This window comes from Taudactylus pleione, unplaced genomic scaffold (assembly GCF_031769625.1).
Source record: "Taudactylus pleione unplaced genomic scaffold, aTauple2 ptg000231l, whole genome shotgun sequence".
NCBI classification, from domain to species: Eukaryota; Metazoa; Chordata; class Amphibia; order Anura; family Myobatrachidae; genus Taudactylus; species Taudactylus pleione.
In genome coordinates, this window is record NW_028284633.1 from 3,263,152 (window position 1) to 3,279,927 (window position 16,776).

Genomic DNA, 16,776 nt, shown 5'->3' on the forward strand with positions numbered 1-16,776 from the left:
AAGAAAAGAGAGGGGAGGGGCAAATAGTTGATCAGATAGGGGTGGTGACAGAAGCCAATAAGAAAGGAGAGGGGAGGGGCAAAGAGTTGATCAGATAGGGGAGGTGACAGAAGCCAATAAGAAAGGAGAGGGGAGGGGCAAAGAGTTGATCAGAGAGGGAAGGTGACAGAAGCCAATAAGAAAAGGAGAGGGGAGGGGCAAAGCCAGCCAAAGAGGGCCAGTGTCAAAAGCCAATAAGAAAAGGAGAGGAGAGGGGTGGTGACAGAAGCCAATAAGAAAGGAGAGGGGAGGGGCAAAGAGTTGATCATAGAGGGATGGTGACAGAAGCCAATAAGAAAGGAGTGGACAGGTGCAAAGAGTTGATCAGAGAGGGATGGTGACAGAAGTCAATAAGAAAGGAGAGGGGAGAGGCAAAGAGTTGATCAGAGAGGGGAAGTGACAGAAGACAATAAGAAAGGAGAGGGGAGGAGCAAATAGTTGATCAGATAGGGGAGGTGACAGAAGCCAATAAGAAAGGAGAGGGGAGAGGCAAAGAGTTGATAAGAGAGGGGAAGTGACAGAAGACAATAAGAAAGGAGAGGGGAGGGGCAAAGAGTTGATCAGATAGGGGAGGTGACAGAAGCCAATAAGAAAGGAGTGGACAGGGGCAAAGAGTTGATCAGAGAGGGGAAGTGACAGAAGCCAATAAGAAAGGAGAGGGGAGGGGCAAAGAGTTGATCAGATAGGGGAGGTGACAGAAGCCAATAAGAAAGGAGAGGGAAGGGGCAAATAGTTGATCAGATAGGTGAGGTGCCAGAAGCCAATAAGAAAGGAGAGGGGAGAGGCAAAGAGTTGATCAGATAGGGGAGGTGACAGAAGCCAAAAAGAAAGGAGAGGGGAGGGGCAAAGAGTTGATCAGAGAGGGGAAGTGACAGAAGCCAATAAGAAAAGGAGAGGGGAGGGGCAAAGCCAGCTAAAGTGGGCCAGTGTCAAAAGCCAATAAGAAAAGAGGGGTGGTGACAGAAGCCAATAAGAAAGGATAGGGGAGGGGCAGAGAGTTGATCATAGAAGGATGGTGACAGAAGTCAATAAGAAAAGAGAGGGGAGGGTCAAATAGTTGATCAGAGTGGGGTGGTGACAGAAGCCAATAAGAAAGGAGTGGACAGGGGCAAAGAGTTGATCAGAGGGGGGAGGTGACAGAAGCCAATAAGAAAGGAGAGGGGAGGGGCAAAGAGTTGATCAGAGAGGAGAGATGACAAAAGTCAATAAGAAAAGAGAGGGGAGGGGCAAAGAGTTGATCAGAGAGGAGAGGTGACAGAAGTCAATAAGAAAAGAGAGAGGAGGGGCAAAGAGTTGATCAGATAGGGGAGGTGACAGAAGCCAATAAGAAAGGAGAGGGGAGGGGCAAAGAGTTGATCAGAGTGGAGAGGTGACAGAAGCCACCAAGAAAGGAGTGGACAGGGGCAAAGAGCCAAACAGGGTAGATAGGGGAGGGAATTAAAGAGGTGAGAAGTGAATGTAATCAGTGTGACAGGAAAGGGAGGTGACAGAAGATGATGACAGAGGAAGGAGGGGCCGGAGGGAGACAATCTGGGCAGCTTGAGGGAGCCTGAAATCTAGAAACGGATCTCAGATCTGTAACTTATTTAGGATATAGAGCAAAGAAACCGAGATAAAACTAACAGGCGGCAGTCATACTGTGCAGCGCCCCATAATTTCCTGGAACCATGGATGCTGCCCCCTGCCATTTTGGCACCCGGAGCTCATGCTCCACTGGAACCACCCTCGTTACTCCCCTGATTGCAGTGATAAAAACAACCCTTATCACCAATGAAATATCACTGGGGCACCTGGGCACTACTTCTTCTCCAGCAGCAAGGGTTAATTAACTGTGTCTCTGGGCTTATGTACATATGTGTAGTGGATTTGGTACTTTCAGTCACCCTTTGCCATCTGGAGTGACATGAGAAAGCGCACAGTGCATGCACACAGAGAGAATGGACGTGGATGCACCAATGCAGACTTGCTGATATCTGGTCCCTGCGCCTGAGGCCAAGCACAGCAAAGGCGTAATCACGCAATTACCGCTTGGGAGGTGTATACTTAGCTCAGGTACAGGTACACACTGATGGTCAGACGCACACTGATGGTCAGACACACACTGATGGTCAGATACACACTGATGGTCAGGTACACACTGATGGTCAGATACACACTGGTGGTCAGATGCACACTGGTGGTCAGACACACACTGATGGTCAGATACACACTGGTGGTTAGATACACACTGATGGTCAGACACACACTGATGGTCACATGCACACTGATTGTCAGATACACACTGGTGGTCAGATACACACTGATGGTCAGATACACACTGATGGTCAGACGCACACTGATGGTCAGACACACACTGATCATCAGGTACACACTGATCGTCAGATACACACTGATGGTCAGGTACACACTGATGGTCAGGTGCACACTGATGGTCAGATACTCACTGATGGTCAGGTACACACTGATGGTCAGGTACACACTGATGGTCACATACACACTGATGGTCAGATACACACTGATGGTCAGGTACACACTGATGGTCACATGCACACTGATGGTCAGACACACTGATGGTCAGACACACACTGATGGTCAGACACACACTGATGGTCAGATACACACTGATGGTCAGGTACACACTGATGGTCAGATGCATTTGTGTAGAATATGCTTTTTCTTTGCATATATTTTTTAATTTACTCCCTTTTTGCCAATATTTCAGCCCAAATGTCTCTTATCATTCTCAGAAAGCCAGAAGACACAGCCCTGTGTGTTGCAGATACCCCCAGCAGACAAGCAGACACCATGTCTCATCCGCCAGCCTCACGCAATAAGGTTAGAAGGTCCAGTCGCTAGTGGCAGGCTGTTATTGTTGTATGGTATGTGGGTGATGCCATGTACGGCTGTACGCGGATCTTCCTGTGATCACTTGCTGGTCACTACAGTCTGCATGAACCCGTATTATACAATTCCCCTCCCTGATGTTCATCTCTGTATAATTCATCTCCCTCCACTATTACATATCAGTGTGTTATATACACCAGCTATGTCGCAGTTATTACATCATTCACGTACGTTGCTGTGTCCTTCTCTCCCATTCCCATACTTACCTACTCTCCCGGGAAAGTCTGGGACACCCATGAATGCTGGGGAGCTCCCCTGACTCCCAGGAGAGCTAGGAACTCTCCCAGATCCCATCCACTTCCCTGGTATAGTGAGGTGAGGGAATGGTGAAGAAACTATTATGAATCACGTCACCGTGGCCCCGCCCCCATGTTGTGATGCAGCTATTCGCTGCATTATACCATGGGGAAGGGGCCCCAATGACACAAATCTCATTGTCACACACCATGCGCTTCCTACTTGGAACTCCTCTGGGGGTGGGGGGTGGTCCCTAAAGTCAGCGACTATACTCCTTCCTGTATCTGACACTGTGTTTGCATGCAAGGGCATAACTAGAACTTTGTGGGCAAGATCTTAAGGGCCCCCCAGAGGTAAAAAAAACTCATACCTTTGCCATCACATAGAGCCCATTCATGTTATACCACACAGAGCCCATGCAGGTTATGCCACACAGTAGTACCCCTTATACACATTATGCCACACAGTAGTTGTGCCCCTTATACATTATGCTACACAGTAATGCCATTTACACATTATACCACATAGTAGTAGTGTCCCATTATTCCACACAATAGTGGTGTACTGTAACCACAGCATTTCTAATGTTGTTTCATATACTGTAGTCTCGAGTCAGTGATTGTATGTGACAAGCTTATGTTTTACACTCTACTAGTTAACTCTACTCTGCTCTGTGTAGATCTGCATTAGTTTGCCTACAGTATGTCTGGCTATCTTTTACCATGTGACAGGTGAAAGGGTTGAATCCTCCATTTTATCACTGCAGTATCTGTGTTTACCATGACAACTGAATAGATTTGCAATAAAGAGGTCGCAGCCAAATTTATTTCATTGGATTGTAATTGATCTGTAATAGCATCGAGCATGGTGGCGAAAAAGCAGTGCTAACTCGGCTACAGCCCATAAGCGGAATGCATTACTAAGATGGGGGTGGAGATTCCACCCCCAAGTGCGAGCTATCTCGAGTAGTACCATCTCCCCTTAATCTAGCAAAGTGCTGATCCCTCCATAAGATGGAGACCTGGTCCTCCCCTAAGGCAGCGACCGACTCGCCTCCTCAAAGGGGGGATGCTAGCCAAGTTCAGCTGCACTAAATTGAGCCACCGAGGAGCACTGCTTTCCGCCAAATACGGGGTCCACTGACGACGTACCGCCACCAGCTAACTAGGGGCCTGATTCAGAGCCGCTCGTAAGCGGCCGCTCATTCGTTCCGAGCGATGTTAGCCCAACTGCGCATGCGTACGGATCGTTATACGCATGCGCTAACCAGTCAGTGCAGCCGAAATTCATGTGCTCGCAAAAAAACGAATGCCTGCTATTTTGAGTGACAGAAAGAGGCGTATGTGGGTGGTAACAGGGGAAGGTGCTTGAAAATGGGGAGTGTAAATCAGAACGCAGGCGTGCTTAAAGGTCAAAACGGGCGTTTTATGGGTGTGCATATTTAAAACAGCAGCGTCATTGACCACGTCACTGGGTTATTTTATAGTCAGAACTGCTCGCAAAATTGTGGTAGCAAACACCAACCCCAAGAATAGCGAGCAGTTCATACCCTTGTCGATGTACTCGATTAATCTAATAAATAGCGGACATGACGTAGGATGCGAGCGGCCAGGGGGCGTATTTTTCCAAAAAACGAACGCAAGTTTGGTTCGCTCGTTCAGACATAGAGGCGTGAACAGACCGCAAACAGCGAACGGTTCATTTGAATAGCCACCCCTTGTTTTAGAACGAACGACCGCAAATAGCGAGTGGCTCTGAATGAGGGCCTAGGACCACTAAATGCTTCCAATACCAGACAAAAGAACTGGTACAAACCAGATCAAACCTTTCCCAACCAAATGCACTCCATTTGATCTATAGAAGTCAACCTCTTCATAGCGGAGACGGGGGTGTTTGATAGCACGCCCCGAGACTCTCCACGGAACAAGACACCGCAGCATTCAGTTGTCTCCTCACTCTCTCTCAAGCTGAAGCTCCTTGCTCTCCTCTCCAAAATCTACGAGGAATGACTTCAGACCAAACCAACTGAACCTGTGACCAATGCTGAGCAATTATTTGCAAGTCTCTCTTATAGCAATGATACTCTACACCTCTACACGTGCCCAAATCATTGCCTCCCAGATGGATGACCAAGCAGTCTGGGGCACCCCATTTTTTCTCTGAATCCCAGAGAAGAGTCAAAAAGCCATTCCATCTGACACCGCGCACCCCAATCCAGCGGACATTAGAGGGGGTCTCTCGAGCAAGGGGGTGCCTGCCAGCCCAATACACATATGAATGACCCACAATCCACACCCTATCATGTACCCTACCACGACCTGTAAGGAAAAAGTTTTTAAAGGAACAGTATTGCTCATACACCATAGCATTTTCACCACCAACCAGGGAGGGAAAACTGAGTTGTTTGAGTGACCCAGATGGAGGTGAACAACACCAAAACCTCATTGAGGGCAAAAGGTGAAAAGAGCTCCAATCCCCCCTAGCGGCAGGTAGCTTAAGGCACTGGGTTTCCCAAAAAACAAACTCGCATTGAAGCGCTATCTAATTAGGCAGCTTGTCACCTCTAGCATAACCTTTATAAGCGGAAGACTTCCACCGACCAAATCGCTTGATTGCCTCGCTGGAAGAACCCGCTGCTGCCGCACCAAATCTGAATGAGTGTGCACCATAATGCCCACCGGCAAATCAAGGGCTATCAAATAACGCTTAAAATTCACTGTGAACTGAAAAACGTGAGGGCGGTGAAAGGTCCCCATGATGCACTAGCCATTGCAACCCCCTTTCGCGGACGCCACTGGTTGTAATGCTTAGCTATGGCCACGGGGCATATGCTCGGGTCCGGATGCACAGTAATTGACTATCAATGTCCCCCACCTAATTGGTCGGTCTTTGATCTCAGAATTTTCAGCAAAATCGAGTCCGATATCATAATCACATTCTCCAACAAAGTTCCTGTGCGCACTGACTTCTTACTAGCAGTTGCCAGTTCACCTACACGCAGCGCCCCGAAAAATGCCAAAACAAATGCCAAACTGACAACATCGCCTCATAATCTCTAAAGGCCGCGCCTGCCGCTGCCAGGCCGCTACTCCTTAACAAACTGGTACCTACTGGCCAACGAGAATCATCTGAATGCGCCTGTTCTTACGCCCAACCCTTCAGAGCTTTGGAAAGAATACATTACTAGTTGGGTCTACCAAGACACGCAATTGTGAAAAATATGAAGTGCCTGCCAAAGCACCGGACATTGCTGCTTTTGACCATCCTTGTTCATGCCAAAAACCAAATGAACTGCAACATGTTACCTTCAACACTCTTACCCTGATCTATTTTGTTAATGAAAGCCAGCAAAGAGTTCCACGCTTCCGTATAGGACCTTAGGGTACCCGTCGCCAACGCTTTCAGAGCGAGTCTGCTGATGCCGACCTGATGCTCTGCCAGACATGAGCATGGCAGGGTAAACCATGAACGCTAGCTGTGGGCGCCAATGCTCTAAACCTTGACCATTGGACACGAGATAAAGCATCCGCTAACTCGTTTTCAACTTCCGGAACGCGTTAATGGCCTGAACCACCCCCAGGTTGTTGCACCAGAAAATTATGCTACGATTACTAAGCTGCGCCATCTAGAACTCTATGGCCACTACAATTGGGAACCAATAGAGGAGGAGCATATTGCTTGTAAAACCGGCAGCTCGCCAATCCTGTGGCCAAGCTTCCGCACAATACTGACCCTCAAAAAAGGCCCCCAAATCCAAAGCCCACTGGCTTGGGCAACCAAAAACCGAACCCTGTTAAAATCCTGCAAAAAGTGCCCCATAAGCGCATGTCGACCTTAAGTTCACTATTCAAACTAGTTCACTATTTTTATTATTTATTTTTTTTTATTTTTTTTAATCTTTTTATTTTTATTTATTTATTTTTTTTTTTGTTTACGCCTGCTGTGGCCCTCTCTACCAATAAGAATTCATCTAAATAATGCACTATACTTGACTGCCCTGAACCTGGCTGAATGCACCACTGTAGGAAAGAGCTGAAACACTCGAAAAAAGGAGCAGGAAATGGAGAATACCATTGGCAAACACTTATCCACGCAATATGACGCATCAATTTTGAAACCCAAGTATCTGAAAGAATCAGCCTGAAAAACAGACTCTGTCACTCTTCGCCAATGGGGCTCCCTAACCGAATTCGTGCACCCACCGTAGAGGCATCCTCCAAAGATTGATAAATGACGCTGCACTTGCCTGGATCTAGAGCGTCGTGAACGGACTCTCCCTCTGGATAGAACAGGTGTTGGATCAACCGGAATTTACCGGCCTCCTTTTTTAGGAACAACGCCCAAAGGGGAAAACGCCAATAGACTTAAGGGAGGAGATGGGAAACAGGCCTGCATCCACTTTTGCTGCTATTTTTTCCCCACAACAACTGGGTAATCCCTAGCTGACTTAAAGTTCCTTTGGCTTTCACCGCTATTTTACAAAAAATTGGACGAACAACGGGCAAACGAAACCCTTTTTCTTTTTTTTTTATTCTTTTTTATCTCTTAACAAACCTATCTAACCCCCGCAAAAACGCAGTATTAGAGCAATGAGCTGCATCGCCTGATGCATCCGGAACCGAGCTGCCTGCATAACTGCGGAATCTATTTGTGCTCTTACGCTTCCCTTTTTTCTTCTAAAAAAAATAAAAAATAACACGTGAGCCTGTGCGGTTTTTCGCTTGAGCCAGATGAATCGTATGAGACTTCAGAGTGTGATGACGTGGCAGTGTTATGTGGTGAAGTGATCTCACCTGCTCCACATGTTGATGGAGTAGCGGCCCCGACCGTGGAAACTGAATCCTGTCCCGCGCTGTGAGATGTGCCCACCACGACTTGAATCGATAAAGCCAGAACGTCCTCCGTGACATTGGCAGCAGGAGCCAAAGACGCTGGTGACACGATGCTCTGCGAACTGGGGACATCAACATTAGTAATGTACAAAGTTGAAGCTGAAAAAGCAACAGGGATGGGAGTTCCGGCTCGGGCAGACAGAGGGGGATGTGGATGAACTTGGGTGGGGTGCGGAGGGGTGGGAGACCTGACAGGTGGCGGGACCAGAGGCAAGGGGGGTTATAGGGTGGGATTCAGCTGTCAAAATGTCCCTGGGCACCTGCTAGATAAATTACGGGTAAGGGTTATGTACGGTCGAAGTGGAAAGAAACTGCTGATCACACGAAGGGTGTAGCACCTGCGGTACATAATGGCCCAGAGCATGGGGCAATTGAGGGTTAATAAATTGCTGGGAAAAGACAGGAAGGGCAGGCAGAAGTGTCCGCTGGCTAAAACCCTGACCAAAATATGCAGCGGGCGGCGCAATACCTATTGAAATTCATGGTGGGCCAAACCGCTGATGGGAACGCTGGTAACAGGTGGTAAAGGGGCTAAACCTGGGTATGAGAACTGCTGAATTAACGGGGTATTGCGGTTTGAATCACCATGATGGCTGTCCACGGCAATGTGGCTCATTGGTGAATAGTTCAACCCAGCTGTGCTGGCAAGTAGCTGACCCCTGGAAAGGGGGTGCCCATTGTCAGGTGTCAGCAGCAAAAACCCTCCCCGCTCCTGGAGCAGTGGAGGGTGACATTTGAGTGCTATGGGGGCTCAGGCCATCTAAAATGTCGCCCGCTACTTGTGGGTGCGGGGCTTAGCGCAGTGTCTGAGGACACCGCGCTGCCCGGCCTCATTGAAGCGGTTGGTGAGCGGGGGGGGTCCCGATGCAGCACCCGCTTGCACCAGCCTTGCCTGCCGGCTGGATGGGTGGGGAGCGGGTGCACTAACGAATGCTCCGGGTGTGGCGGGTGCCGCCGGGCCGGAGGACACGCGCGGGTGCAGTGCACGCGCCCCACGTGTGTGAGGAGAGATGGCCGCCAAAGCTAGAGGCCAGGCCGCCTACAGCAATCGACGAGGAGGGGGGCATCTCAGCGGAGATGGGGCATGGCAGCAGAATTAATGTGCCCAGTGGCCTCATGAAAGCGGCTGGTGAGCGGGGGAGGGGGCGATGCAGCACCCACTCACACCAGCCATGCCTGCAGGCTGGATGGGGGAGGAGCGGGTGCACTAGCCAATGCTCTGGGCGTGGCGGGTGTTGCCGGCCCGGAGGTCACACGCGTGGGTGCAGTGCACGCGCCCCGCGGTGACATTTGTGTCTATGGGGGCTGAGGCACCTAAAATGGCGCCCACTACTTGTGGGGCGGGGCTTAGCGCAGTGTCTGAGGACACCGCGCTGCCCGGCCTCATTGAAGCGGTTGGTGAGCGGGGGGGGGTCCCGATGCAGCACCCGCTTGCACCAGCCTTGCCTGCCGGCTGGATGGGTGGGGAGCGGGTGCACTAACGAATGCTCCGGGTGTGGCGGGTGCCGCCGGGCCGGAGGACACGCGCGGGTGCAGTGCACGCGCCCCGCGCGTGTGAGGCGAGATGGCCGCCAAAGCTAGAGGCCAGGCCGCCTACAGCAATCGACGAGGAGGGGGGCATCTCAGCGGAGATGGGGCATGGCAGCAGAATGAATGTGCCCAGTGGGGAGAAGCAGAATGGAGGGGGGGTTGAATAAAATGGGGCTGCACACAAAAAAGGACAGTGGGAAGAGAGGAGGGGGGACTGTAAAAGAGCAGGGGGGGAATGTAAAATAGAGAAAAGAGGGGAGGGGGAAAATTAATAAAGATATGAGGATGGGATGAAAAGACAGAGTAAAAGGGATATACTGCTGAATAAGCAAGGAAATATGATAGGAAGACAAAATATGTGGCTTCAGTGACACTGAAGTACTTATCCAGACGATCACAACTGGAAAAGAGGAAGCTGACTCCTCCCAGTACACTGATAACTCTAAACAGAGCCCGCCTAAACAGGTCCCTGATAGGCTGTCAAACTCTGATTGACTCAATACAAATACCAATAACATGACTGCGACCAAAAACCCAGTTCTAACCAGTACTGCTACAATAAAAAACAGGGTGCTTATCACCTCTCATGCTTATGCTAGCATTCACGTGCTTTTACGTGTAATGAGGGTCAGAATAGTAAGAATATAACCTTTCTGCGGGCTCAAGCTATACAGACGTCAGCCAGGCTGGTGCAATCTCACCTATTATAGATCCACAACCCGGTGACTACGTCCATACAGCCGGAACTTCCCACAAGTTCGCTCCGGACTCATCGTCACGCGCAGGTGATCTCGGATCTAAGGCGTGTTGGTGCAGTCAGTTTCACCACACAGAAATCAATAAGTGTGTACAGCACAGATCATATCCTGATAATCATCAGTCATACACCTGCAAACACCATGTCATGTCAGACTGGGGCCTATTCATCAACACTAAAATAACGTTATTTTGGTATTCATGAACAGACTTAGCACAGGAGATATCACAGATATCTCCTTGCTAAGTTCCCCTGCGTTAATTTCCACACTCCCCATACATTAGTACATTAGTACATTAGTACATTAGTATGGGGATATTAGTACATTAGTACATTAGTATGGGGATATTAGTACATTAGTACATTAGTATGGGGATATTAGTACATTAGTACATTAGTATGGGGATATTAGTACTATAGTACATTAGTATGGGGATGTTGAAATTGTGGTATTCATCAAATTCCGAAAATTATCAATTTTCGGAATTTGATGCAGTTACTATTCACCACTGTGAGGTGGCGAATAGCAGAATCCACTTACCTGTATCGGCATGTGCAGGTCCCCCGACGAGTCCCTCCGGCGCTCTGCTCCGTCCTCAGGCTCCGTCCTGCTGGTCTGTCATGTGGTTTCCCAGCAGAGCACAAGAAAGTTTAGAAAAAGAAAAAAAAAATTTATTTTTTTTCTAATCTGTCATGTGGTCTGCTGGGAAACCACATGACAGACCAGCAGGACGGAGCCGGAGGCTGCTGCGCGGACAGGTAAGTCGGGGGGGGGAAGGTGAGCGGAGGGGGGAGAGGGGTTCGGGGGGGGACGAAACTTAACGCATCTGTAGGCAGTGCTGCGCATGTGCTGGTTTTACAGTTGTAACAGCGCATGCGCAGCACTGTTTCCAGATGCGATAAGGTAGTGTAGGCAGGAAAAGTATCTATTTCCCGAAAAGCTGTCATCGCAAAAATGACAGCTTTTCAGAATAGATAGTTATGGAGAGGAGGAATGATGAATTCCACCTATAATTAGCTAGAACTCCATGAGAGTTCTAAAGCTAATTATCTCCATTGAATTTTTACGTTTAATGAATAGGCCCCCATAACTCTAATGTAGAAGCTGCTGCAAATGTAGATGATGAAATCCCTTCACAGCCCCAGCAGGCCCAAGATGGCACCAAACCTATACGTACAGTAAAGCTATCCCAAAACGCCAGGGATAATTACATCAGTGAGAGAGCTGAATACCAAGAAAGACTAGAAAAGCATGGGATAGAACTGAAACTGATTTGCTTAAAGTGACAAATGCAAGGAGTGTTCAGGAACAAATTCAAAATACTCTGGATCAACTCAGTTCCAGTTATGTGACCTATAGATTGCAGTCAGAGAAATATTCCACCTTTTTAACCAAAACAAATGTGGAAGAAAGCATGAAGGAACGTGACATTCAGAGAGACATTGATCAGGGATGTGACAGTCTTATATGTAATGCAATCACAGATACTGAAACTAGATTAGACCGCTTTAGGGAGGTTCAGTCCCATCGCTCTAGGTCATCTAGGTATTATTCAAACAAATCAAGATCATTGCATTCCAGCATGTCCACAACGAGTGCTGCCGCCATCAAAGCACGTTCAGACGCTGATGCTGCAAAAGCACGAGCCGCTTATACAAAAATGGAGATCGCATTAAAGTTAGAAAGGGCGCGTCTGGAAGCCAGTTTAGATGCCCTGTGCCAAGAGAAAGAAGCAGCTGCTGCTGTGGCACAAGCTGAGACCCTTGAAGCAGCCGTAAACTGAGATAGTAGAGAGGATCTAAGTAGCCAAATTATGTCAGAAGACCCTGATATATGCACCAGAGAATATGTACTAAGTCATACCAGTAAGCACAGCAGCTCACCCTGCTCCGATAATGAGGAACCAGTTGTAAATGCTGAACCTTTAAATATACAATCCGACAGGAACATTGGCAGTCTCTGCAGTAATTTACTTCACCAAGCTCACATACAAAGTGTAGATAAGCCAGAGGATTCACTATTTTGCTTTCAAGAACAAAAACCTTCTTACAGACTACAAATGCCTGATCAGCAGAAACTTGCCCCTCTGATCAGACAAAATAAGCAGAGTGATACATTAAATCACAATATCCTAAATATACCTCATCATACGCAGACTGTTAAATCAGAGGTGACAGACTTAGTTAAATTCATGGTCCGCCGTGAGCTAGTTAACACAGGACTTACAAAGTTTGATGACCGTCCAGAGAACTACAGATCGTGGAGGTCCAGCTTTATGAACTCAATCAATGACCTGAACATCACTGCAAGTGAGGAACTTGATCTGTTAGCAAAATGGTTGGGGAGCAAGTCTTCAGGATGAGTGAAGACACTCAGGTCAGTCAATGTGAATAATCCCTCAATAGGACTCAAGATAGTTTGGGAACAACTTGAAGAGTGTTACAGTAACCCAGCAGTTAGTGTAGAAGCCCTTCTCAACAAAGTTAAATACTTTCCCAAAATTTCTAACACAGATAATCAGAAATTACGAGAACTTGGAGATCTGTTGCTAGAATTAGAGTCAGCTAAAACTGATCCATTTTTACCAGGACTAAGCTATTTAGATATTGCTCAAGGGGTGAAACCCATTGTTGAGAAACTTCCATATAACATTCAAGAAAAATGGACTTTCCAAGGCTCAAGGTACAAGGAAGAAAATAAAGTGGCATTTTCTCCATTCTCTTTCTTTTCTAAATTCATTCGGAACTTAGCAAAAACAAGAAATGATCCAAGTTTTGCCCTTAACTCCCAAATTACAGCCGGTCCAGGTTATCCAAAGGGTGAAAGAACTGAAAAAGGTACGAGAACTCCAAAATACCTATTTCAGTACACAAGACAGAGGTGAAAACACTTGCGACTTCTCCTTTCACAATCAGTAAACCAGTAGAGGATCCAGGTAGACAGTGCCCTCTGCACAAGAAACCACACCCTCTTAAGAAATGTCGTACTTTCAGAGAGAAACCTTTAGAAGAGCAAAAGAATTTACTTAAAAACTTTGGCATCTGTTTCCGATGCTGTTCTTTTACAAATCACCTCTCTAGAGACTGTAAATCTACAATTAAATGTTTGGAGTGTGACAGTGAGAAGCATGTAACTGCTTTACACCCAGACACCTGTAGCCCAAATTCTACCAACACCCTTGGCCCTGTGTCAAAGGACGGCGGGGAGAAGGAGAGTGAAAAGATGGAAACTTTAGTTACATCTACATGTACTGAGGTGTACAAAGAAGGTGATAGCAATCGATCCTGTTCAAAAATATGCTTGGTCAAGGAGTATCTCAAAGGACATTCAGAAACATCCATCAGAATGTATGCCATTTTAATGATCAAAGTAATAGATCTTTAGCTGAGTCAGAGTTCTTTAAAACTATTCAACATAGGGGAGAACCCCACTCCATACACACTAAACACGTGTGCCGGGACGAAAGATACATTAGGAAGAAGAGCAAGTGGATTTATAATGGAGACTGTAGATGGAAGTCTAAAACTTTCTCTGCCTACATCTGTAGAGGGTGATCAATTGCCAAACAACAGGAGTGAGATCCCTACACCTGACATCGCACATCATCACCCCCACTTAAGAGTTATTGCTGATCACATACCACAATTGGATAATACCGCAAAAATTCTTCTTCTGCTTGGCAGAGACATACTGAGGGTACACAAAGTTTGTCAACAACACAATGGCCCTCACAATGCACCCTATGCCCAAAGACTCGACTTAGGATGGGTAATAGTGGGTGATGTTTGCATTAACAAGGTGCGCAGACCAGATCACATCAATGCCTTCAAAACAGGCGTGATGGAAAATGGTCGTGTATCCCTATATGAACCATGTCCTAATCACTTCTTTATAAAAGAAAGTCTCACCAGAACAGCTCGACAAGGTCAAGTGACTCATACTGACATGGGAGAAAGGTGGTGAAGGTCTTGGTGAAGCCGTATTTCAGACAATAAAGGATGACAATAAAATTACACCCTCAATGGAAGACAAGGAATTTCTAAAAATTATGGATAAAGAATTCTTCAAAGATGAATCAAACAGTTGGGTTGTTCCAGTCCCTTTTTGTTCAACTAGACGTTGTCTTCCCAACAATAAGAAACAAGTTCTTGCAAGATTCAACTCACTGAGGCATAACTTGGAAAAGAATTCAGAATTGAAAGAGCATTTTGTAGCCTTTATGAAAAGCATTTTTGACAATGGCCATGCAGAACAAGCTCCTCCACTTGAAAAGAGCGAAGAATGTTGGTATCTCCTAATCTTCGGAGTGTACCATCCACGAAAGCCAGGCCAGATTTGGGTGGTATTTGACTCAAGTGCTACATTTCAAGGTACTTCATTGAACAACATCCTCCTCACTGGACCAGATCTTACAAACAACCTCTTGGGGGTGTTAATTCACTTCAGAAAAGAACATGTCGCTATAACAGCAGATATCCAACAGATGTTTTACTGCTTCACTGTCAAAGAAGACAATAGAAACTATTTAAGCTTCCTGTGGTACAGCAACAATGATGTACACGACAAAGTAATTGAATACCGAATGAAAGTGCATGTGTTTGGTAATAGTCATTCACCTGCAGTGGCTACCTATGTTCTTAGAAGGACAGCTCAAGAGGGAGAAGTGGAATATGGTGCTGATACTAGGCAATTCATTGAAAGGGACTTTTATGTAGATGATGGACTTAAATCCCTGCCTACCGAAGATGAAGCTATACATCTGCTCAAAAGAGCTCAAGCGATGTTAAATGTTGCTAATTTGAGACTTCACCAGATAGTTTCGAACAGCACCCGAGTTATGAAAGTGTTCAACTCTGAAGATTATGCAAAGGACTTAAAGAACTTAGATCTAGGTGTTGATACTCCTATAATTCAGCACAGTTTAGGAATAAGTTAGGATATAAGGACAGACACCTTTACATTCCAAGTGTCACAGGAAGAAAGACCATACACCTGAAGAGGTATTCTGTCAACAGTCAACAGTCTCTATGACCCTTTTGGTTTTGCAGCTCCAGTAACAGTACAAGGGAAGTCTTTGCTAAGGGAGCTTTCAGCAGATTCACAAGACTGGGACGCACCACTACCTTCAGGAAGGAAACAAGAGTGGGAGATGTGGAGAGATTCCTTACGTTCCCTAGAACAAATCCAAATTCCACGTTGCTACACCCCTCTGTCACGTATTGCAGCAAAACGCAAGGAGATTTGTATTTTCTCAGATGCTTCAACAAAGGCCATAGCTGCAGTTGCTTACCTAAAGGTGACAGATCCTAAGGGAGCTTGCCATGTTGGATTCATTCTAGGTAAAGCTAAGTTGGCACCACAACCTCAACACACTATCCCAAGACTCGAACTGTGTGGAGCTGTACTAGCAGAAGAAATAGCAGAGCTTATATTAGCAGAATTAGACATCAAACCGGATGCAGTTAAATTCTACACTGATAGTAAGGTGGTTCTAGGTTACATATATAACCAAACTAGAAGATTCCATGTGTATGTTGACAACACAAGTGTGGAAAAATATCTACATGATCAAGGATGTTCTTGGGTGTTTAATCCACCCCATTCTTCCCACAATGGGTGGAGTTTGGGAAAGTATGATTGGAACTTCTCGTCGTATTCGTGATTCTATGTTGTTAGATGCCAGCTATAAGCAATTAACTCATGAGGTGTTGACTACTCTCTTAGCAGAAGTTTCAGCTATCATCAACGCAAGACCGCTTGTACCGATTTCTATTGATCCAGAGATGCCAGTCATCTTGACTCCGGCCACACTTCTTACACAAAAATTTGGGGTGTCAACCATTCTATTTGGAAACTTTAATGACAAAGACTTGTACAAAAGACAGTGGAAACAGGTGCAGTGTCTTGCCAAAACCTTTTGGAATCGTTGCAAGCGTGAGTACCTGACTAAGCTACAAAATCGATCCAAATGGCAATCTAATTGTACCAACTTACAAGAAAATGACCTTGTGCTACTTAAAGACAAGCAGGTTAATCGAAATGAGTGTTAAATGGGACTAATTGTTACAACCTCTCCCAGCAGAGATAGAAAGATTCGCAAAGTAGCAGTCAAAGTAATCAAAGATGGAACTGCTAAGACATTCGTCAGACCAATCACAGAGACTGTGCTTCTTATGTCACATAAGGATCATGTATATTTCTTATCATTGCATTATTATGTTATTGTTCTTTTACTTTTGTGTTTGCATAGGTATATAGTGATATCTATAGATATCAGACAGGGAGTGTACTGTAACCACATCACTTCTAATGTTGTTTCATATACTGTAGTCTTGAGTCAGTGATTGTATGCGACAAGCTTATGTTTTACACTCTACTAGTTAAGTCTACTCTGCTCTGTGCAGATCTGCATTAGT

The 16,776-nt window shown here is 46.4% G+C and overlaps 1 protein-coding gene across 1 annotated transcript in view; it reads left to right on the forward strand.

The window, feature by feature from the left end:
• Positions 1-2,829: 2,829 nt before the first annotated feature.
• The window catches only part of LOC148516919 (rap1 GTPase-activating protein 1-like), a 286,202-nt gene continuing 272,255 nt past the window's right edge, over positions 2,830-16,776 (forward strand). The window contains exon 1 of the mRNA XM_088479397.1: positions 2,830-2,874. Within this exon, the coding sequence (XP_088335523.1) occupies positions 2,845-2,874 (30 nt within the window). The 5' untranslated portion in view covers positions 2,830-2,844. The remainder of the gene's footprint in view (positions 2,875-16,776) is intronic.